The sequence below is a fragment of the Nomascus leucogenys genome, chromosome 3, assembly GCF_006542625.1.
Source record: "Nomascus leucogenys isolate Asia chromosome 3, Asia_NLE_v1, whole genome shotgun sequence".
Classification (NCBI taxonomy): Eukaryota; Metazoa; Chordata; class Mammalia; order Primates; family Hylobatidae; genus Nomascus; species Nomascus leucogenys.
Genome location: NC_044383.1, coordinates 146,333,939 through 146,357,277, shown reverse-complemented (window position 1 = coordinate 146,357,277; position 23,339 = coordinate 146,333,939). Strand labels below are relative to the sequence as shown.

The 23,339-nt window shown below is 42.7% G+C and overlaps 1 protein-coding gene across 1 annotated transcript in view; it reads left to right on the top strand.

The window, feature by feature from the left end:
- SLC22A2 (solute carrier family 22 member 2) overlaps positions 1-23,339 on the top strand; it is a 46,076-nt gene that overhangs the window by 7,190 nt on the left and 15,547 nt on the right. Inside the window, exons 3-9 of the mRNA XM_030809931.1 lie at positions 1,002-1,156; positions 2,319-2,487; positions 4,402-4,516; positions 6,166-6,272; positions 8,225-8,439; positions 9,612-9,720; positions 10,424-10,536. Coding sequence (XP_030665791.1) covers positions 1,002-1,156; positions 2,319-2,487; positions 4,402-4,516; positions 6,166-6,272; positions 8,225-8,439; positions 9,612-9,720; positions 10,424-10,536 — 983 coding nt within the window. The remainder of the gene's footprint in view (positions 1-1,001; positions 1,157-2,318; positions 2,488-4,401; positions 4,517-6,165; positions 6,273-8,224; positions 8,440-9,611; positions 9,721-10,423; positions 10,537-23,339) is intronic.

The following is a 23,339-nucleotide window of genomic DNA, read 5'->3' as shown; positions in this document are numbered from 1 at the left end:
TCCTTCCAATTGAAGTGGAAAAACGAAGATTAAATAAACATCGTTTTCTATGAAGAATTTTTTTAAATATCCACTAAGTGGATTAGGGTGTCTTTTACAAGAAAACCAGGATGTGGTGAAAATAACAGTATTGGGCCTGAGGTCAACTCTCTGAGCTGAGCCAGGTTTGCAAACAGAAGGAAAAAAGGAAGGAAAGGGTCCAAGGCAGGCTGTGTGCCAAGCTCCTTACCTGTAATATCTCACTTAATCCTCTTTTCAGCTGGGTCAGATGGGTCTTTTCCAGATGAAGACATTGAATATGATTGAATAGGTTGCCCAACATCATAGTAAGTAGGAAGGTCATGATTAAACCCAGGTTGCCAATTGTTTTCCTCTATTCTACGTACTGGGACAACTTTCCAAATCCCTAAACTGAATAAACCTAAGTCTCCCAAATCTGATGTGTGGAAGCTGTCTTCCCAGGGTGCTCCAAACAGAGGCCCCTATAGGATAGTAACATGTGTGGCACCAAAGACAATTTTCACAAAGCCTAAAACCACTGTTGAAAAAGAAAGGGGGTATATACTGAACATTGAATTTTGTTTTCAAAGTGAAAACATTCTTGGGTGGACAATTGGTTGAAACTGTTAGTGCAAAGGCCGCAGCTCACATGGTGATGTAAGACCCAGATAGGACCATAGGGTATTCAGCACGGGATGGCCTGGGGATGAATTACTCTTTCCCTGAATACCTGCCATAGTGTGGGACTGAGAAAGTACTTGAACCCTGGAGTGAATGGGGCTTATCATGCTGAAAACTTACACATAGTGTGCTGATGAAAAGTGCTACCTGGACCTGGAGTCACAGATTCCCTTTGTGGCTATCAGTCTGTGCCTCCTGGATTTACAAAATTTAAAGTTAACCTCTAACTTTGTTTAGATTTCCATAACTTCCATGCATTTTCTACAATCTTCACAAATCAAAATTAATTCCATTCCCTCTCTTTGTTTTTCTTCCTGCAGGTTTGGCCGTAAGCTCTGCCTCCTAACTACAGTCCTCATAAATGCTTCAGCTGGAGTTCTCATGGCCGTTTCCCCAACCTATACATGGATGTTAATTTTTCGCTTAATCCAAGGACTGGTCAGCAAAGCAGGCTGGTTAATAGGCTACATCCTGAGTAAGAATGTTTGCGCTTGCAGTTGTGAGAAAAAGCAACCTCGCTGCCAAGATAGAGTCAGGTGGGGGGGTGGCATGCAGAAAAAGAGACCCAGCTTCAAGGCAATATTGAGAGATTTTTTTATTTCTATATCAAAAGAATTTCTAAAAGCATACCAACTCATTCAGCATTCCTCCTTATAAACTAAAAAAATGAAGGCAGAAACAAGGGTAAACATAATGCCACCCAGATTCTTATATAACTTTTTTGGAATTTTTGTTTTCTGTACCCTGGAGTATTGTGTGGAAAGAAAATCCATCCTACCAGACCTATTCATAAAGAAGATTCAATGATGAGAGATATAGTCGATTTATAAAGGACTTTAGTACTTTGCAAAAATCTATTCTAGTAAACTACAATTATCCTCAACTTGCACACAAGGAAACTGAAAACACAAGTACTGTAGTCAACCCAGGTTACTCAGCCAGCCATTTTTAGGACCAGGAATATAACTTACATCCTATTCCTTAGTAGCCAGAGTTATAGTTAAGTTCCGTATACTGTAAGAGAATATTTGACTTCTAACAGCATAGCATCTTTATAGCAATATTCTCACTATGGCTGATACCAACGGGTTGAACCACCAGCTTGTAAAATTCCCCAGCATGTAAAACCAGTTCCTGCCAGCCAGCACTAGCTGATTCCAGCCCTCTGCTAAGTTACCAAGCCATTTATACAAGTAAACAAATAGGACTTGCGAGATAAATGTTAAACCCATGTAAGAGAACAAGTTATACTCAGGTGTTCATTTACATAAAAATCAGCTACAGTCTAAATTTAATGTTTGATTCATTTGTTCAGGTCTTGAGTTACTACTCTAGGTCAAAATCTTGCATGTATCTGAAATACAATTGCATCATGAAAACTATAAATCAAATGTGTTTGCTTATGTTGGCAGGCCTTTCATCCCATCTACAATGGGACTATAAGATTTATTAATTAGTAAAACAGCAATAGTTATAACAAAATAAAAACCAAAAAAACACTTAAAAATATTCAGAGTTGTGTAGAATATTCTAGAATCTGTCTATATTTTTGAGGTTGGCGTTCTAGTTTCCTGATAGCTGGACAGCCACCTCATTATTGTATTGAATTGCATTAACCATTTGAATTCTCTCTGCAGTTACAGAATTTGTTGGGCGGAGCTATCGGAGAACAGTGGGGATTTGTTACCAAATTGCCTATACAGTTGGGCTGCTGGTGCTAGCTGGGGTGGCTTACGCGCTTCCTCACTGGAGGTGGTTGCAGTTCACAGTTACTCTGCCCAACTTCTTCTTCTTGCTGTATTACTGGTAAGTCCATTTGGAATAAAAAGGAAATAAATCAAAGTATTTTATTTTGCTAAAAGGTCTACCTTCCTTAATGCACACTATCTTTCTGGTTCTGAGATTGCTTTCACTCTCCGGACCCATTTCACAAACAGCCCAATTCCATGTTTCAGGAATAAAAACCAAAAGCTTCACCTCTCCCTCTGTAAATCAAATGTCCTTTCTCTTTGGGCTTAAAGTTTTTATGACCTGGATCTTACATTTCCACATTATTTATTTGGTGTTTAAATTAGCTTCTAGCAGCTGTGGTACAATTTGGGTGGTAGGCCCTTTGAAGAGACTGAAAATATCATTATTACTATTCTCTCCCCAATCAGAGGAAACTTTAGGGTGGAGAAAGCAGAGTATGGCACTTGTGTCACCATTTCCCAATACTCATGCCCAAGGCAGACATCCCCAGTGAATCACAGTGTTCTTCATCACAGAGAAGGCCAACACGACACTCCAGACAGACCATACCAATCAATCAGAGTTACCAAGGCAAGTAAAATATATTTGTCATCCCTGCCCAAGAGAAACACATGGGAAATACCAGAAACTGTTAGAAACCCCTAATGTGAGATTATCTGAAATAAAGCAAAGGGGATACTGGATTATCAGACCAAATCTCTCTCCCATGCCACAACCCATTTATTTAGTTTCTCCTCGATTTACCCACTTGTTCTTCCCATGGCTGTCTTGCCTAAGAATTAAACATCTCAACTCTTTCCCGGAAGCCTGTTTCTCATCCAAAAGCCAATAAAACTCTGTGTTTTACCAGCTCAGACTGCAGTGACAAAACACCAGGGACCGGGTACTTAAAAACATATTTCCCATAGTTCTGGAGGCTGGGAAGTCTAAGATCCAGGCGCTGGCAGATTTGTTCCTGATGGGAGCCCACTTCCTGGCGTGCAGACATCCCACTTGTGGGCCCTCACATGGTGAAGAAAAAATAACACTCTAGTCTCTCTTCCTCTTCTTATAAGGACATCTGGGGGCCCCACTCTCCAGACCTCAGCTAAACTTAATTACCTCCCACAGGCCCCAACTCCAAATTGCACACTGGGGGTGAGGGTATCAGTGCATGCGCTTCAGTGGGGACAGAAACATTCAGTCCATTATACCCTGGGAGTGACCCTTCCTGCTGTCTCCATTACACTTCCACAAAAGCATCCATTCCAAATTCCTTTTAAGCCCTGCCTCTCAGAGCAACTTCTCTCCCAGAGTGATGATCCCAACTGGGGCCTTCCTACATTTATACCATAACTGCCACAGCAGCAGCCCTATCACCTCCTTTCTCCAGTTTCTCCTCTCGCTGAACCTCCACCCTGAACTCATTCACCCTGAACCCCGCTGCTCAAAGTTCCCTCCAGACACAGAGTCAATAGTTCTAGTCTTGCTCAAAAACTTGCAAGAGCTCCCCGAGCCCTGCCACATCAAGCTCAAACTATGAAGTCTGGCTTTTCAGTTACCTCACCCTCTAACCTCAAATGCTTATCTCATTCCTTTGGGAAATTGAGCATAACACATATACATACTTGCTCCCCACCCCCACAGTGGTTTATACTCCAGCATCCAGTCCTTGACCCCTCTGCCAGTTCTCAGGCCTTTGCAAAGCCCAGGGCCACCCTGAGGGACCTGCCTCTCCTCCTTGCAGCAGGAGCTGGATGTTCAGCCGCACCCTGTTTGCAGTTTGCTTCCTGTGTTTCTGCTTAGAAATCCCTGAGGAAGGATTTAGCATTTGAGGGAGGAAAGAACCACATATCCCCCTACACGAGGGTTATTTTCTTTGGAGATCCAACTGTATTAACATCCTCAGAGAAATCTGATTATAAAAAAATGGGGGATGGGGTAAGGAGGATTCAGTAAGATTTGCCCTCCGCTCACCTTGTACCCTAGGTGCATACCTGAGTCTCCCAGGTGGCTGATCTCCCAGAATAAGAATGCTGAAGCCATGAGAATCATTAAGCACATCGCAAAGAAAAATGGAAAATCTCTACCTGCCTCCCTTCAGGTGAGCCAGGGCCTTAAGCATCAAATCAGGGGACAGAGAAAAGGGAGGCTCTGGTAAGATTCCTGCATGCCAGTGATCTCAGCGGGGAACCATGGAAACACCCAGCCCCTTGCATTTTGGCTTACCTGTAGCCGAATGCAACAGATAATTTTATGTACTAAGATTTGTGGTTCCGTGGGAGAATATTTCAAACAGGTGGAAACCATCAAACTAAAAGAGAACCAGAAATCATTTAATGGTCAGGTGAGGAGCTTCTGTCTTGTGCAACTTAAGCCTTCTCCTATGTCTCCTATGCCCAGGTGCCCAGCACCCTCATCATCTGCATATTCACCATCCTCAGGTCAGATTCTTAGATCAGTAAAGCATTCTTTAAACACACATGATTTCTTAGAATTGTAAACACTTTGGATAGAAATTGTCCAAAAAGTTTCTTTTTTTTTTTTTTTTTTTTTTTTTGAGATGGAGTCTTGCTTTGTCGCCCAGGTTGGAGTGCAGTGGTGCGATCTTGGCTCACTGCAACCTCCACTTCCCAGGTTCAAGCGATTCTCCTGCCTCACCCTCCCTAGTAGCCAGAATTACAGATGAGCGCCACCACGCCAAGCTAATTTTTGTATTTTTAGTAGAGACAGAGTTTCGCCATGTTGGCTAGGCTGGTCTCGAACTCCTGACCTCAGGTGATCCACCAACCTCGGCCTCCCAAAGTGCTGGGATTACAGGCATGAGCCACTGCACCAGGCTGAAAAGCTTTTAAGCAATACCCTGCCTTCTTAAATAGAATCCAGTTACAGAGGTGTTTGTTACCTGTGTTTACTGTTTGCCTTTAGTAGATCTCACCACGTTGACCTCAAACCTTTTCACTCCACAGGGGGTAGAAAAGAGAAAATTAAGCTTATTCGAAAATAGGCCAGGTGCGGTGGCTCATGCCTGTGATGCCATCACTTTGGGAGGTGGAGGCAGGTAGATCACCTGAGATTGGGAGCTCGAGACCAGCCTGGCCAACATGGCAAAACCCCATCTCTACTAAAAATACAAAAATTGGTTGGGCGCAGTGGCTCATGCCTGTAATCCCAGCACTTTAAGGGGCCAAGGCGGGTGGATCACTAGGTCAGGAGTTCGAGACCAGCCTGGCCAACATGGTGAAACCCCATCTCTACTAAAAATACAAAAATTAGCTGGGCGTGGTGGCAGGTGCCTGTAATCTCAGCTACTCAGGAGGCTGAGGCAGAAAAATAGTTTGAACCCAGGAGGCAGAGGTTGCAGTGAGCCGAGATCGCACCACTGCACTCCAGCCTGGGCAACAGAGCAAGACTCTGTCTCGGGGAAAAAAAAAAAAAAAAGCTGGGCATTGTGGTGCATGCCTGTAATCCCAGCTACTCGGGAAGCTGAGGCAGAGGACTGCTTGAATCCAGGAGGTGGAGGTTGCAGTGAGCCGAGATTGCGCCACTACACTCAAGCCTGGGTGACAGAGAAAGATTCCGTCTCAAAAAAAAAAAAATAGATGAAATGAGACACAGTATGGAAAGTGCTTGCTCTAGTGCTGGGCATGAGATGGGCGCTCAGGATGGGTAAGGAATTATTGTTATTCCCTGTGTGACCCAGGGACACTAGCATTAAATATACAAAGCTGTCCTTTCTATTCCTTTTCTTAGCGCCTGAGACTTGAAGAGGAAACTGGCAAGAAATTGAACCCTTCATTTCTTGACTTGGTCAGAACTCCTCAGATAAGGAAACATACTGTGATATTGATGTACAACTGGTAAGGAATATTTTTCACTTTGAAATGCCTCCAAATTCTTTTAATCATACTCATCCATAGTAAGGAAGGGAAGAAAACATGACCTCATCCCAGTATTAGCGCTGACGGTGGGCAGCAATGTGGGTTGTCTGGTAGGTTTTCCTGATCGTGTTTTTCTTGGGCAAATATTAAGATCGATGTAGTCCCTAAGCACAGATCAAGGCAATGGCAACCTCGGTTTCACATTGGAATCACCTGGGAGCTTACAAAATACCAAAGCCGAAACCCCCAGAAATACTGATTTAATTGTTCTAAGGTAGGGCTTGGAAACCAATTGTTTTTTAATACTCCAGGTGATTCTAATGCATAGCCCAAATAGAGAACTATTGGTATAACTTAATTGATGATGAATTAGATCTCTATTGTAGTACAGAGCTGGCAAAAAACCAAAACAACAACAACAAAAAAAACAGGGTTGTGGGGGGACTGCCTTTTCTTTCCTTTTTTCTTTTCTACCTGGAGAAAAAAAAAATTTCTGAACAAGAATAATTCCAGTGGCTTCACAGCCCAGTGACTTGATCTTTATTGTATTTGCTATCTACAGGCTGCTCTCAGAGCTTCAAGCCATGCTTTCTGTAGTGGGGAATGCATCTTTTCAGGGCACATTGGATCTCCACCCAGGCAAATGGAGATTTACAATCACTGACAAAAGCAAAGCTCATCAGGAATTAATTTAGCAACCTTTACAATAGTGCACAGGAGAGGCAGCTTTGAAAATTGGCCTCATTATCCTTCTTTCCTTTTCTGAGTAATCGTGACTTTTGTTGATTATCCTCATATTTTCCATTACATATAATGACCATGTTTAGTTAATAAACTAGAAGCATTGTCCAAATGTTGTTCGTAACAGGCCAGAAGAGAAGTCATCAAGAAGGGAGGCTAAGGGCCGGGTGCAGTGGCTCACGCCTGTAATCCCAGCACTTTGGGAGGCCGAGGCGGGTGGATCATGAGGTCAGGAGATCGAGACCATCCTGGATAACACGGTGAAACCCTGTCTCTACTAAAAATACAAAAAAATAGCCGGGCGTGGTGGCAGGCGCCTGTAGTCCCAGCTGCTCAGGAGGCTGAGGCAGGAGAATGGCATGAACCTAGGAGGCAGAATTTGCAGTGAGCCAAGATTGCGCCTCTGCACTCCAGCCTGGGCAACAGAGCGAGACTCCATCTGAAAAAAAAAAAAAAGAAGGGAGGCTGTACTCACTTGGTCTTCTGGTTCCCTAAAATTTGAATTAAGTAGTCAGTTCTTTTAATCCCAAAGAGAGAAATAATTCACAACCACTAATAACTTGACATAGTATTAATAAATAAATCATTCCATTGGCCAGGCACAGTGGCTCACACCTGTAATCCCAGCATTTTTTGGAGGCCGAGGCAGGCAGATCACATGAAGCCAGGAGTTCAAGACCAGCCTGGCTAACATGGTGAAACCCCATGTCTACTAAAAGTACAAAAATTAGCAGGTGGTGCACGTCTGTAATCCCAACTACTTGGGAGGCTGAGGCAGGGGAATAACTTGAATCTGAAAGGCAGAGTTTGCGGTGAGCCAAGATCGCACCACTGCATTCCAGCCTGGGCAACAGAGTGACTCTGTCTCAAAAAATAAAATAAAAAATGAAATAAATCATTCCATTAAGACATTCTTCTTGGCTTTCAATTTGTCCAGGAAACATTATTGCAATTTCTAATTATTTCGAACTATTCCAATTTCTTCCCTTCTCCTGGTTCTTGGAAACTACCCAGGCATAGCCAGCCACTGAAGTGGATCAGAGATTATAAAAGCAGTGGGATGGGGGACTAGCAAGGAGATGATCACAGGGAAAGGTGACCTACAATCCACATTATTTTTCCAGAAGCCTCTCTTTTTTGGTGCCCTGCGTTTGGTGCTTGACTTGACCTGAACTCTCCTCTTTGCTCAGGTTCACGGGCTCTGTGCTCTACCAGGGCCTCATCATGCACATGGGCCTTGCAGGGGACAATATCTACCTGGATTTCTTCTACTCTGCCCTGGTTGAATTCCCAGCTGCCTTCATGATCATCCTCACCATCGACCGCATCGGCCGCCGTTACCCTTGGGCTGCATCAAATATGGTTGCAGGGGCAGCCTGTCTGGCCTCAGTTTTTATCCCTGGTGGTAAGTTTCAGGCAAATTTGGAGTCTTATCTCCAAGACCCTGGAGAAAGGGAGTGTCACGGCCCACTGATAAGAAAATCATGTAATTTGTCATCCAAATCAATTTGGAAAAACAAATTGGAGGGCAGTATCTGGGACCCTTCTGAGCAAATTCATATGGCCAGCCTCCCGTTAGGAAAAATTGCACCCAATTGTTCCTTGATGTGATGTAACAAGAGAGACTTTAGAGCCCCATGCTACAGGCCATCAAGATGACCTGGAGCAGAGAGCATGGGCCTTGGGGTAAAGCAGGCCCAGGTCAAGGTCTCACTCCAGCCCTTCCTGGGTGTTAATTAGGGGACTCTCTTGACCTCCCTGCATCAACCTGCAGAATAAATGAGAAAAATGTAAGTAAATGCCATCCATAAACAACTATTCAGTTCCTTTTTTTCCTTTTAAAATGCTTTCTCAACGAAGGGGAACAAATACCTGTATAAGAGAATCCTTTTAGCAATATGGAGCTTCGTTTGAATCCTTTTGTGATTAGCAGTTGTTTAAATGTGCCCATATTTTGCTCTTTCTTTGACTTCTATAGACTAAAGTTGGCCCAGCTTTAGAAACTGGTATAACTCCATTGTCATTAACAACTGAGGTCTAAAGTTAAGAGAACACAGAGGATTTTTAGGGTGGTGAAATTATTCCATATGACACTGAAATAGTGGATACAGGTCATTATGCATTTGTCCAAACCCCCAGGAGGTATACCACCAAGAGTGAACCCTAATGCCAACTATGGATTTGGGGTGATTATCATTGCCACTGAAGGTTCATCAAGTAACAAACATACCACTCTGTGGAGAATGTCGATGATGGGCGGTGGTGGGGGGAATGCATGTGTGGGGGCAGAGGCTATGTGGAAAATCTCTGTACCTTCCTCTCCATTTTGCTATGAACCTAAAACTGCTCTTAAAAAAAATGTCTTTTTTAAAAAAGAGAGAATTAGCATTGTGTCTGAGGTTAAGATGAACAAACGTGAGAATCTTCTGACATTAACATGAGCCTATAGAAGAAGTCATTTTTCTTTCTTGTCCCATTCTGGGATGGGGAATTTCTCCTTCCAGTCCCACTCTGAAGCACTGTCTGAAGATGAGGAATCATCTGCGTATGGATAAGTACTGTGCTTTTCCCTCTTAGATCTACAATGGCTAAAAATTATTATCTCATGCTTGGGAAGAATGGGGATCACAATGGCCTATGAGATGGTCTGCCTGGTCAATGCTGAGCTGTACCCCACATTCATTAGGTGAGTGCATTTTCCTTAGAATGAAGAGGGTGGGTGAGACATTTGTTCATTGGCTGGAACCACCACAAGTGCAGACAAAGGTTGTTTTACCTTCAAAACACAGTGTAAGGGAAGGTGAGAACACGTAAAGGTCCAGCCAGGCCCAGCAGTTCACCTCTCACACTTACAGGCTGGGGTAAAATACAGAGGCCATGGTGAGAACAGAAAATTGAATTGCAAGACAGGGGTTACCCAATGGCTACAGGGGAGATTGTTGTGGAACGGCACAAACAGGTCCATAGAAACAGCTTAGGGAAGCCAGGTGATGGAAGTAAAAAGAAACAATTGCTCCTCCCATCATTAAAAAAAATCTTAAAGTTTATACAAAACAAGAATGACAGAATATGAATGGAATTATGTATATATATATATATAAAATATTGTGCATTGAAAATAACGTGAATGTTTTTTTAAACTCTTGAACATTTTATTTTTGTTTTTTTTCTTATTTCAATAGGTTTTTGGGAAACAGGTGGTATATGGTTATATGAATAAGTTCTTCAGTGGTGATTTCTGAGATTTTGGTGCACCCATCACCTGAGCAGTGTACACTATAGCTCTTGAACATTGTAATGATTTGAGGAAGTGTTTATTCAGGGGTGGGTGGGAGATAACTACAGCATTGTGATAAGTTAACAAGGTAAATCAGTTTCCTGCATTCTAGGAATCTTGGCGTCCACATCTGTTCCTCGATGTGTGACATTGGTGGCATCATCACGCCGTTCCTGGTCTACCGGCTCACTGACATCTGGCTTGAGCTCCCGCTGATGGTTTTTGGTAAGAAATCTTTACAGATGTCTTTAAATGAAAACTTACTTTTCTAGGGACCTTCACTTCTCTTCTACTTCATTCGAAACAGGTGTCATGCCTATTAGCAACTGCTAATTTCTACTCGTAGTAGTAATGATGTGTCTGTGGCTTGTGTTCTTCCTGGACGTGCCTAGTGATTAGTAATATTAGTAGTAGTAGTAATACTAATCAATAATACTAGTTCAGTATTCATAATATTTTTAGTCACTACTAATACTCAAGTATGGGACTCCTGCCATAGAGGCAGAACGTTGAAGAGAAGAATGAGAAGGAAGGAAGTTTCCCAGCAGCAGGCCCCTAACTCTCTCTCTGCTGATTTCCACCCTTCCTGAGGTCTCTGTCAAAGAGTTAACTTCTCCATGCCCAGAGGTGGTAAAACACAAAGCCCTTTTACTTCTTACTTCAAAGAAGGGGGTTAAAATTTTGCAAAAGGCAATTTCAAAACCCAGAGGAAATAAAGACCCACATTAAGAAAATCCATCAGCATAATGGAGCACCTGTGTCGATGCACCTGGAGCGATTAGCGTTCAGGAGCGTCACACAGCACTGCCCTTCTGCTACTGCCAGCAGGAACACACCAGCACTGAGCCTTCTCTGGTTAACTGGAACACCTCAATGCACCCATTTCAGGCTCCTTTGACACCTATTCTGAGCTGCTTTTAATTTGAATATGTGATACTTTTTCCCATGGGCATATAGCACTCACTTTAGGGGACGAGAAGAAGAGATTTCACTCTCAGATGTATATGAGGGTGTAAAGGGAAAGGAAATTTAAAAATCTCAGGACCCCCAAAATCCTTATGCAAAAGGGGAGACTAAGCCTGGAGGCTGAGTCATGCAACACCCTCTTCCAGATGAATAGCTGTTACAAGCATTATACCTCATGCCTCAGTTATCTACAAAGGACCGCCCCTGCAGATCATTCATAAGTAAATTCTTTGCTGGCCTCCCGTAGACAAGAGTCTTAGGTCTACAATGTAAGCTTAGTTTCTAAAACTAAAGTTTGCTGATTCCACACTGATAATGTTGATTGCAAGCTTATTTCCCGCTATACAGAATAAAGACAAGATCAGTCATTCCTCCACCTACTCAGAGAGGCCTGCATAATTGATTCTTTTTTTACTCCCATTTTCTCTTCAAACATTCACCTTGTCATATGTAAAATGTAAACTTAACTGGGCACTAGTTAAAGTCTCACAAGAATGGAACCATTCCTTTATGGCCTACCTGCCCCTCTCCCTACCTGCCTCCCTACTTTAAGGAAATGTATAAATACCAACTTCCTGAAAGCCTCTTTGTAAAAACAGCCACAGATGTGTCTGTGGCTCATTGTTTTTCAGGGACATGCCCTAAAGCTGACTTAATAAACCTCGACTGATTGGGACATTTTCCTCAGTCACTCATTTCGGTTATCAGGGGAAGCTCCCGCCACTTCACTCCTAAGGCTGCGCAATGCCCCGCACAGCTACCCTGCTCATTCCTTTTCTTCCCTTTCTTCTCACGGAATTTGTGAGGGGGAAATTTTCCACTGCTCTAGATCTGCCCAGCAAAAGTTCCAAACCACCGATAGAACTTACCTGCAAAACAAATCCAATGAATTCCTCCATGATCCAGTTTAATAGCAATAAGACGGCCAAAGCTGACAGAGCACAAGCCCTTTATCCTGAGATAACTTGGCCACAGAGTAGCTGGTGCCACTCCTGAGACATATGTGACCCCTATTTCTTTCTTGCCCAACACTGGCTAAGGAACCTGTCCTCAGAACCCTCTTTTCATCGTGAGGAGGTACCCATCAAACCCTCTGTCCTCCTTCCTGCCATGGAGGACGTTAGAGATCACTCAATCTTGGCCACTCCCTTAGGCGGACAGTGGGTGACTAATGGGTCAGCAGGACATTTCTGGATAGCAGATAGTTACTTCATTACTGGAAAGGGGTCCTGACCCAGACCCCAAGAGGGGGTTCTTGGATCTTGCACAAGAAAGAATTCGAGGTCAATCCATAGAGTAAAATGAAAGCAAGTTTATTAAGAAAATAAAGGAATAAAGAATGGCTACTCCATAGGCAGAACAGCAGCATGGGCTGCTCAGCTGAGTAACTTATAGTTACTTCTAGATTATATGCTAAACAAGGAGTGGATTATTCATGAGTTTTCCAGGAAAGGGATGGGCAGTTCCTGGAACTGAGGGTTCCTCCCCTTTTCAGACTATATAGGGTGACTTCTGGACATTACCATGGCATCTGGCATCTGTAAACTGTCATGGTGCTGGTGGGAGTGTCTTTTAACATGCTAATGCATTATAATTAGTGTATAATGAGTAGTGAGGATGACCAGAGGTCACTTCCATCGCCATCTTGGTTTTGGTGGGTTTGGGCCGGCTTCTTTACCACTTCCTATTTTATCACCAAGGTCTTTGTGACCTGTGTCTTTTGCTGACCTCCTATCATCCTGTGACTAAGAATGCCTAACCTCTTGGGAATGCAGCCCAGTAGGTCTCAGCCCCATTCTACCCAGCCCCTATCCAAGATGGAGTCACTCTGGTTCAAACACCTTTGACAACTTCACGTTTCTCTAAGTACTATTTAACAAATAGTACTTTGACCCTTGCTCCTGCCTGACACCTTCCTGCAGGAAAGATAAAGGATTATAACTACACTTCAATATTTAAAGTAAACTCTAAGACAATTCCAATTTTATTCTTGAAAGTAATTTCATATTCTTCCCTCACCAACCTTTAGTATGAGTAGCTAGTGGAAAGAAAACTTAATAGTTTTTCATTTTAACTTCTTTCCCTTTCTTTTCCACACAATAATGGTATGCTAATTGTGGTCTTGAAATAGACATAAAATGATAATCAAAGAAGACTTAAAGTCAACACATTGGAAAATCCTGGCTGAAAGAGCACTGGAAAAATCAATAAGGATTATTCTGGTTAACTAGGCCTGTCTTTGCAAATATAAAATGCCAAATGAATGGCAATTTTATTAATCAGTTGTATTCATCATGATTCACTCACTTCAGAGATTCAGATGCCAGCTGAATGTGTTTCCTGTTTGCATTAGTTACAATACAATAACCAAGTGAATCTTGGGAGGCTTGGAGAGATTTTGAGAGGTTAATTATTTAGTAGGCACTTCTGTTGTATATACCATGTGCCAGGCACTGTTCTAAGCCTTTGACAATATTAATTCATTTCAGCCTCATAACAAGCCTGTCTGTCACCAGAAAGGGGTCCCAATCCAGACCCCAAGGGAGGGTTCTTGGATCTCACACAAGAAGGAATTCAGGGCGAGTTCACAGAGTGATGTGAAAGCAAGTTTATTAAGAAAGTAAAGGAATAAAGAATGGCTGCTCCATAGGCAGGGCAGCCCTGAGGGCTGCTTGTTGCCCATTTTTATGGTTATTTCTTAATTATCTGATAAACAAAGGGTAGATTATTCATCAGCTTCCCCTTTTTAGACCATATGGGGTAACTTCCTGATGTTGCCATGGCATTTGTAAACTGTCATGGCACTGGTGGGATTGTAGCAGTGAGGACAACCAGAGGTCACTCCCATCACCATCTTGGTTTTGGTGGGTTGTAGCCAGCTTCTTTATTGCAGCCTGTTTGATCAGCAAGGTCTTTATGACCTGTATCTTGTGCCAACTTCCTATCTCATCCTGTGACTTAGAATGCCTAACTGTCTGGGAATGCAGCCCTGTTAAGTCTCAGCCTTATTTTACCCAGCCCCTCTTCAAGATAAAGTTGCTCTGGTTCAAACACCTCTGAGATTTCCCCATTCCCTTTTGTAAGAGAACTCTTAATCTTAATGGTTGCAGAGAGATGAAGATCCATCTTCTGTAAATTTTTCATGCTGATTAAGGGTGATTATATTTCTGATTAACTATTAGGGTCTCTTGTATTCAGGGTAGAGAGGAGTTCAGTCAGAAAGCATCAGTATGGTGAGGGCCATTCATAACTCTGAGTTCTGACAAGAAGTGATATCTGAAAGATTAATAAGAGTTTAATTTAAGAAAACATTTGGTAAGCTTATCCTGCACAACCCTTTGTGTATTCCTATACAAAGAGTACAATGGCAATATATTCCACAACAGTAAAGAAAAATAAGCAAAATTATCCCAAGCAAACTAAATTAGAAGACTTTCCATGAACCTGGCAATTGTTGAAACCATGCTGATATGGGGTCACTACCTGATTCCAATGTGCCCAGAATTAGAATATTGATCCAGATTTTTATATTACCCATCCCTCTTATTTCTTCTGAGCTGCAGGAATCATTGGTTGGAATAAGCAGGGTCAGTCTAAAGCACAGGAAAAAAAGCTTAAAACAACTGATGAGACTAGAATATAATAACAGGTATACCATTGTTCTTGAAACACATTTTTTTCTCTCTAGTTTCCCATTTTTACTAAAGACAAATCATGGTAGGACTGATTTGCTTTATTGTACTTGGCCTGATTATTTGTATAAAGTGCAGCAAAAATAATTATTTTTCACACAGGCTTTTTAAATTGGCTTTGACAAAACTTTGTTCCATAAAAGGAATCTCAGATAAGACTTTTTTTTTCAAAGCCAAGCCCAGCCATGGGTTTGTACCCTCTAATACCAATAAGTTGAGTAAATTCCTTTCCTCTTGAGGTCCCCAGACAACTTGGGCTCCTGGGTCTGTCAAAAAGTGACATTTTTTACTTACCACAGGTCAGGAGCCCTGTACAGGGACTATGTAGACAAGGTATGATGTCAGTTTTCCCAGGGGGCTTTTATTGGCTCTACAAGTTAAGTTTGATTTTTTAAAGGAAAGCACAACATTCCAGTCAAAGCCTTGGTAAAAATAACCAGTTTCTCCAACTGTGTCCTGTTGCAAAAGAAAACAGATTCTTATTGCACTTATGCAAATAACTATATTGCCATAAGTTAAGAGTACTCACAGATAATTTTCAAATTCTGGAGAAATCAGGTAGAGAGAAACAAATGTGCTCCAAAGTTTTTCACAGGAATATACTTGACTTAATTGCTACAAGCTGTAAATATTAATAGCTCAAAAGAAAAGTTTCCTTGACTCTGAAAAACAAAACAAAGGATCAGCAACGTTTTAAGCAAAAAGTTAAAAAAGATTACTTCGGTCTTTTATTAGCTCAGTGCATGCAGTTAACTCCTGCTTTGTTTGATATACATGAACATTTCACCTCTCCATGAAAGTCCTGAAAGTATTTTCCTCTATTCCTCTATTCTCAAAATTTCCAAAGTTATCAGAAACCTGCATTCAAGAATACCTATTAAAGTCCTATAGTTGATTATAAAACCACCTTTTGAAGAGGATCAACACAAGACAACAATTGTCTGTGGATGGTTAAGTCTTAGGGCAGCCACAGTCAAAAACACAATTGACAAAGAAATATGTTACTTCTGTGGCACACATTAATTTAACATAGCAATTACAATTATTACTGATAATGTACACTAAGTCCTATCAGAATTATAGGAGTTTCACATAATTTTGGAACACATACCATTAATATATTTATATAAATAGAGCCCAAAGACAGCCAAACACCGTTTTATATTTGACAATGCTTCCTGTATGACTTTTATACTACATAAGTCAAATTTCACTTTTACATTAGTGTACTATTAATGTTAAACCTTCATAGACATATCTACCCAATTTTAATGTTTGACCATAAGGTAGGATTCTCATAAACCTTTTATAACTCTTTACAAACTTTTTATTAAAGAGCACATCAGTGCTCTAAGAAAAACCTATTGTGCTTTTATTCTAATGTTCAATTTATGGAAAAACTGAATGATACCCTTTAACTTTAGCCAATATATTCACACACAGAATTTCTTTTACATGATTAATTTTTCACAAATCTTCCACAACTTGTTGAAACCTTCAGCTTTATCTTATTTAACTTTAAACAATCCTTTAACCCTTTAATCTAGGCAGAAAAAGCCATATTTCTATGACTTCTTATAATCTTTTACCAAAACTACATTTCACTTTTTTTACACACCCAGCATGTACAACTGTTTTTATTTCCCAAAGATTACTTAAGTCACATGAACTAAAAAGCATTACATTTTTTACTTTTCTGCCAAGAATATTTGACTTAAGCTCTTATTATTTTTAAATGTGTTAATCAAAACTCTTTCATATCATACACACAGCACATATAAATTCACAGACAGAAGAAGAGTCAGTACTTGTAAGATTTTTCATTTGCTACTTTAAGTTTCTCTTCAAAGTACGCAGCTTCTAGGGCCTATTAAGCAGGCACAGCTGAAAGGCAAAAACAGATTCCCCAAAATTAAGGGTCTCATTTTTATACCATATCCTCTATCCCAAAAAGAGGAAATCAGCCCATTTCCTATAGGAATCTTATCTCTCAGTGGGGATTGGGACATTTTCATAACTTCTAGGTGTCCAAGAGCATGCTTGTCTGATGTAAACTTGCAAAGAGCTGAGGATCTCCCCATAACTGCCATTAGCTATCCCCAAAACTATATTTCCTACCTAGTCACACATCAAAGTTGTCTCATAATGTGTAGTAATTTCTAATACCCTCCAAGTCAAAAACATCAGATAATGAAATGAAAAACAAAACAGAGCCTTAGATTTTGAGAGGGATCTATCCACTTTAATTCCTCGGGTTTTAGGAGGAAAACAGAGGTTTTTCCAAAAGGGGGTCTGTGATGTCTCCTCTGTTTTTCCCATGGAGTTCCAGGCTGTTAGAGGTTGAACAAATGGACTTTTAACCATAGCACTCAAATCCTTTTAAATATCTTATTACCTGACTTTAGCCATGCCAAACAGCCAACATTTTTGTGCTCAGAGAAAGGAAAGTTCAAGATGGTTTGTGGAGAGGAAGAGAATTAACCAGTGGTAAAGGTTATACAGATTTTAAACCAGAAAGGATTCATTCCCTAAGCCAGCATTGAACCCTGGGCGACCATTGTAAAATGGTGAAGCCTTAGCTATTGAGCTACAGCATTGGCTAGTGTCCGTTGTTCTTCCCAGAAGGATTTTAGAGCAGCCAATTCTGAGCTTGCCAAGGCTTTTAACTGTTCAAGATAATTTTTAGGGATAAGTATGACATGGACCCCCAAATTCCTATCTGTTGGATGGTGGAAACCAAGAGAAAGAACTGCCATGTGGTTACAAGTTCAAGCTCCCAAGGACATTTTTCAACATGTGGTCTCTGGGCACAGTGAAAGAGCAGATGGTTACCCTGAGTAACAGAGAAAATAGAAAAGAGAAAGGAGAGAAAGGGAGAAAAACATTGCCTGGTGGGGCGGCAGGGGCAGCTCCTCCTGTGGCAGGGTGGGGAAGGAGAGGTGCTCAGGGAGGCCAGAAGAAGACCCACCCATTACAGCAACACTGTTCAGGTGACCACTTGTCAGTAGCGAAGGGATCTTTTCCAGCAGTCCTATCAGCTCTCAAGTGTCCCCATTAGGAAGAAATAACTTTCACTCGTGTCCGTGTGAAGAGACCACCAAACAAGCTTTGTGTGAGTAACAAGGCTGTTTATTTCACCTGGGTGAAGGCGGGCTGAATTCGAAAAGAGTCAGTGAAGGGAGATGGGGTGGGGCCGTTTTATAGGATTTGCATAGGCAAAGGAAAATTACAGTCAAAGGGGGTAGTTCTCTGGCAGGCAGCGGCGGGGGTCACAAGGTGCTCAGTGAGCTTTTGAGCCAGGATGAACCAGGAGAAGGAATTTCACAAGGTAATGTCATCAGTTAAGTCAGGAACAGGCCATTTTCACTTCTTTTGTGATTCTTCAGTTACTTCAGGCCATCTGGATGTATACGTGCAGGTCACAGGGGATATGATGGCTTAGCTTGGGCTCAGAGGCCTGACATTCCTGTCTTCTTACATTAATAAGAAAAATAATGAGAAACGAAATATTGGTAAAGTGTTGGGGTGGGAAAATTTTGGGGGGTGGTATGGAGAGATGATGGGCGATGTTTCTCAGGGCTGGTTCGAGTGGAATTAGGGGCAGCGTAGGAACCTAGAGTGGGAGAGATTAAGCTGAAGGAAGATTTTGTGGTAAGGTTGTTAGAAGGAGCATTTGTCATATAGAATGATTGGTGATGGCCTGGGTGCAGTTTTCTATGAATTGAGAAACTAAACAGAAGACACAAGGTCCAAATAAAAGAAGGAGAAAAATAGGTATTAAAGGACTAAGAATTGGGAGGACCCAGGACATCTAATTGGAGAGTGTCCAAGGGGGGGTTCAGTGTAAGTACTTGTTTGGTTGGTGAGTTTTTGGGCTCTATTATTGACAGAGTCCTTATTTAAAGTTGGAGGCTGAGCTTGGTGAGGTGTGTTTTTAAAAGACCATTAGTCCGTTTTACCTTTCCTGAAGATTGAGGATGATAAGGGGTATGAAGGTTCCACTGAATACCAAGAGCCTGAGAAACTGCTTGAGTGATTTGACTAATAAAGGCCAGTCCATTATCAGACTCTACAGAGGTGGGAAGGCCAAACCAAAGAATTATGTCTGACAGAAGGGAACAAATGATCGCGGTGGCCTTCTCAGACCCTGTGGGAAAGGCCTCTACCCATCCAGTGAAAGTGTCTACCCAGACCAAGAGATATTTTAGTTTCCTGACTCGGGGCATGTGAGTGAAGTTAATTTGCCAGTCCTGGGCAGGGGCAAATCCCTGAGCTTGATGTGTAGAGAAGGGAGGGGGCCTGAGAAATTCCTGAGGAGTAGTAGAGTAGCAGATGGAACACTGAGAAGTGATTTCCTTAAGGATAGATTTCCACAATGGAAAGAAAATGAGAGGTTTTAAGAGATGGGCTAGGGCTTGTAACCTACATGGAAGAGACTATGAAATGATGACAGAATAGAATGGGCCTGTGAGGCTGGAAGGAGATCCTTGGTCCAAGAACCATTTGCTTTGTGTGGGAAAAGATTGATAGGTGGAAGTTTCAGTGGGGGAGTAGGTGGGAGTGGCCAGATGAGAAGGAGAGAAACTGCCATGAGGGATAGAAGTTGGAACGCTAGCTGCTTTTTTAGCTACCTTATCAGCATAAGCACTGTCCTGAGCGAAGGGATCTGATGGCTTTTGATGGCTGCTTTTTTAGCTGCCTTATGAGCATAAGCATTGTCCTGAGCGATGGGATCTGGTGCCTTTTGATGGCCTTTGCAGTGAATGACTCCAGCTTCCTTTGGAAGTAAAGCAGCTTTGAGAAGTGTTTTTTTTAAAGAGGCATTAATGATGGAGGACCCTGGCATAGTGAAGAAATTTCTTTCTGCCCATATAACAGCATGGTGGTACAGGATATCGAAGGCATATTTAGAGTCAGTATTAATATTGATTTTTAGCCCCTTTGCAAGAGTGAGGGCCCAAGTTAAGGCAATGAGTTTGGCTTGCTGAGAGATAGTGGAGGGGGCAGAGCAGTAGCCTCAATGATAGATGTGGAAGATACTATAGCATAGCCTGCCTTTGCTGGTGTGTGGTGATTAAACCTGGTGGAACTGCCATCAATAAACCAAGTGTGATCAGGGTGAGGAACAGGAAAGAAGGAAATATGGGGAAATGGGGTGAATGTCAGGTGGATCAGAGAGATACAATCATGGGGGTCAGGTGTGGTATCTGGAATAATGTGGGAGGCCGGATTGAAGCAGGAACAGTGGTAATTGTGGGAGACTCAACAAAGAGTGAGTATAGCTGAAGGAGCCAGGTGAGAGGAAGAAAATAGATTTTGGAAGTTACGAGAACTGTAGAGAGTGAGTTGAGCATAGTTTGTGATTTTGAGGGCCTCTAAAAGCATTAACACAGTGGTAGCCACTGCACGCAGACATGAGGGTTAGGCTAAAATGGTAAGGTCAAGTTGTTTGGATAAAAGGGCTACAGGGCGCAGCCCCTGTCCTTGTATAAGAATTCCGACCGCACAGCCCTGCCCTTCAGCTGTATGTAATGAAACGGGAGTGATGAGTTAGGGAGAGCCAGTGTGGGAGCAGCTTTTAGGGCTGTTTTTTAAGGAATGGAAAGGGGAGTGGGGAAAGGATTTAGGATTTATGGGGTCAGCTAGGTTTATCTAGAACAGAATAATGGGTTGTGGAGAGAGGTATTAAGGATAGGAGAGTATATGGGTTTGGCACCTCGGGGTGGATAGGCAAAACAATTTGGTTGATGATGCAGATCCTGAACTAACCTGTAAGGCTTGTCTGGTTTTAGGAGAGGTAAAATGGGGGAATTGTAAGCAGAGTTTATAGGTTTTAGAAGCCCATGCTGTAGCAGGCAAGTGATAATAGGCTTTAATCCTTTTAAAGCATGCTGCAGAATGAGATATTGGCATTGAGCAGGGTAAGGGTGATTAGGTTTTAATGGGATAGTAATGGGCATGTGATCGGTTGCCAGAGAGGGAGTAGAGGTATTCCATATTTGTGGGTTAAGGTGGGGGGATACAAGAGGAAGATGCAAAGGAGGCTTTGGGTTGGGAAGAAGGGTAGCAATGAGATGTGGCTGTAGTCCAGGAATAGTCAGGGAAGCACATAATTTGGTTAAAATGTCTCGGCTTAATAAGGGAACTGGGCAGGTGGGGATAACTGAAAAAAGAGTGCATAAAAGAATGTTGTCCAAGTTGGCACGAGAGTGAGGGAATTTTAAGGGGTTTTGAAGCTTGGCCATCAATACCCACAACAGTTATGGCGGCAAGGGAAATAGGCCCTTGAAAAGAAGGTAATGTGGAGTGGGTATCCTCTGTATTGATTAAGAAGGGGACGGACTTACCCTCCACTGTAAGAGTTACCCAAAGCTCAGTGTCTGTGATGGTCCAGGGGGCTTCTGAGGTGATCGGTCAGCATCAGTCTTCAGCTGCTAAGCTGAGCAGACCTGGTGAGCAGTCAGTCAGAGAGCCTTGGGCTAGAGCTTTAGGGGCCCTAGGAGTGGCTGTGGGGCAAGTTGAACAGTCCAATTTCCAGTGGGGTCCTGCACAGATGGGACATGGCTTAGGAGGAATCCCAGGCTGCAGGCATTCCTTGGCCCAGTGGCCAGATTTCTGGCACTTGTAGCAAGCTCCTGGGGGAGGAGGTTCTGGAGGAACCCCTGGCAGCTGCAGTTCAGGCATTTGGAGTTGTTGTGTGCTGGAGATGTGGCTGGGGTTTGTCTCACAGTGGAGGCAAGGAATTGCAATTCAGAAATGCATTGCTACTTGGCTGCCTCTACTCTATTATTGTACACCTTGAAGGCGAGCTTAATTAAGTCCTGTTGTGGGGTTTGAGGGCCGGAATTTAATTTTTGAAGCTTTATTCTAATGTCAGGAGCTGACTGGGTAATAAAATGCATATTTAGAATGAGATAGCCTTCTGACCCTTCAGGGTCTAGGGCTGTAAAGAGTCTAAGGGTTGCTGTCAAAAGGGCCATGGACTGGGCTAGGTTTTTATATTTGATGAAAAAGAGCGTAAATGCTAACTGATTTGGGAGAGGTCAGATAAAGAAAAAGGAACATTAACCTTGACTACGCCTTTAGCTCCAGCCACCTTTTTAAGAGGAAATTGCTGGGCAGGTGGGGGAGGGCTAGTTGTGGAACGAAACTGTAAGGTGGAGCAGGTGTGAGGAGAGGAGGTGAAAAAAGGATCATAGGGTCGGAGAGTGGAGGCTGAGGAAGAATTGGGACCTAGCTCAGCCTGGCAAGGAGTAGCCTGGGGAGGAGGGGAGAGGTCAGATGGGTCTGTAGAAAAGGAAGATTGGAAACACTCAGTGACGCTTGGGGTTGGGACTGAGGGGACAGGTGGGAGGGAAAGAAGCAAGATTTGGGACAAGTTGCATTGGGAACAGAGACTAGTGAGGGACCAATGTGTAAAAGAATGCCTGGACGTCAGGCACCTCAGACCGTTTGCCCATTTTATGACAATTATCTAGATTTTGTAGGATGGAAAAATCAAAAGTGCCATTTTCTGGCTATTTGGAACCACTGTCAAATTTGTACTGGGGTCAAGTGGTATTGCAGAAGAAAATAAGATGCTTAGATTTTAGGTCAGGCGAGAGTTGAAGAGGTTTTAAGTTTTTGAGAACGCAGGCTAAGAGAGAAGAAGGAGGAATGGAAGGTGGAAATCTGCCCATAATGAAGGAGGCAAGCCCAGAGAAAAGAGAGAGTAGAGACACAGAGAGAAGGAGTCAGGGGTGCTTGCCCCCCAGAAAAGTGGAAAAGGGGTGGGAGGTGCTTGCCGCCCAGGAAAGTGGAGAAGGGGTGGGAACATGGAGAGAAGGGGTTGGGTGAGCAGCCAAAGCAGGCATCCCCGCAATTGACTTGCCACCAAGGAATGTGGGTGAATGACCAAGGCAAGTGTCCCCGCAGTGATCAGACACCAATGAAATGTGGATGAATAATTAGGCAGGCATCCCCACATGATTAAACACCCAGGGATGACTGTCTTCCCAAGTCCGTGACCGGTGCCGGAGTTTTGGGTCCACGGATAAAATGTGTCATCTCTGTCTCTACCAGAAAAGGAAAGGAACTGAAATTAAGAGAAGGGAGAGATTGAAGTGTGGCGCCAAGATTGAAAGGAGAAAGAGGTTGAGGGATAGTGAGAGAGGTTGGAGAAGAGAGTAAAGAGAGGCCACTTACCCAATTTAAAATTGGTGAGATGTTCCTTGGGCTGGTTAGTCTGAGGACCAGAGGTCGTAGGTGGATGTTTCTCACAGAGCAAACAGCAGGAGGACAGGGGACTGATCTCCCAAGAGAGGTCCCCCGATCCGAGTCATGGAATCAAATTTCACTGGTGTCTGTGTGAAGAGACCACCAAACAGGCTT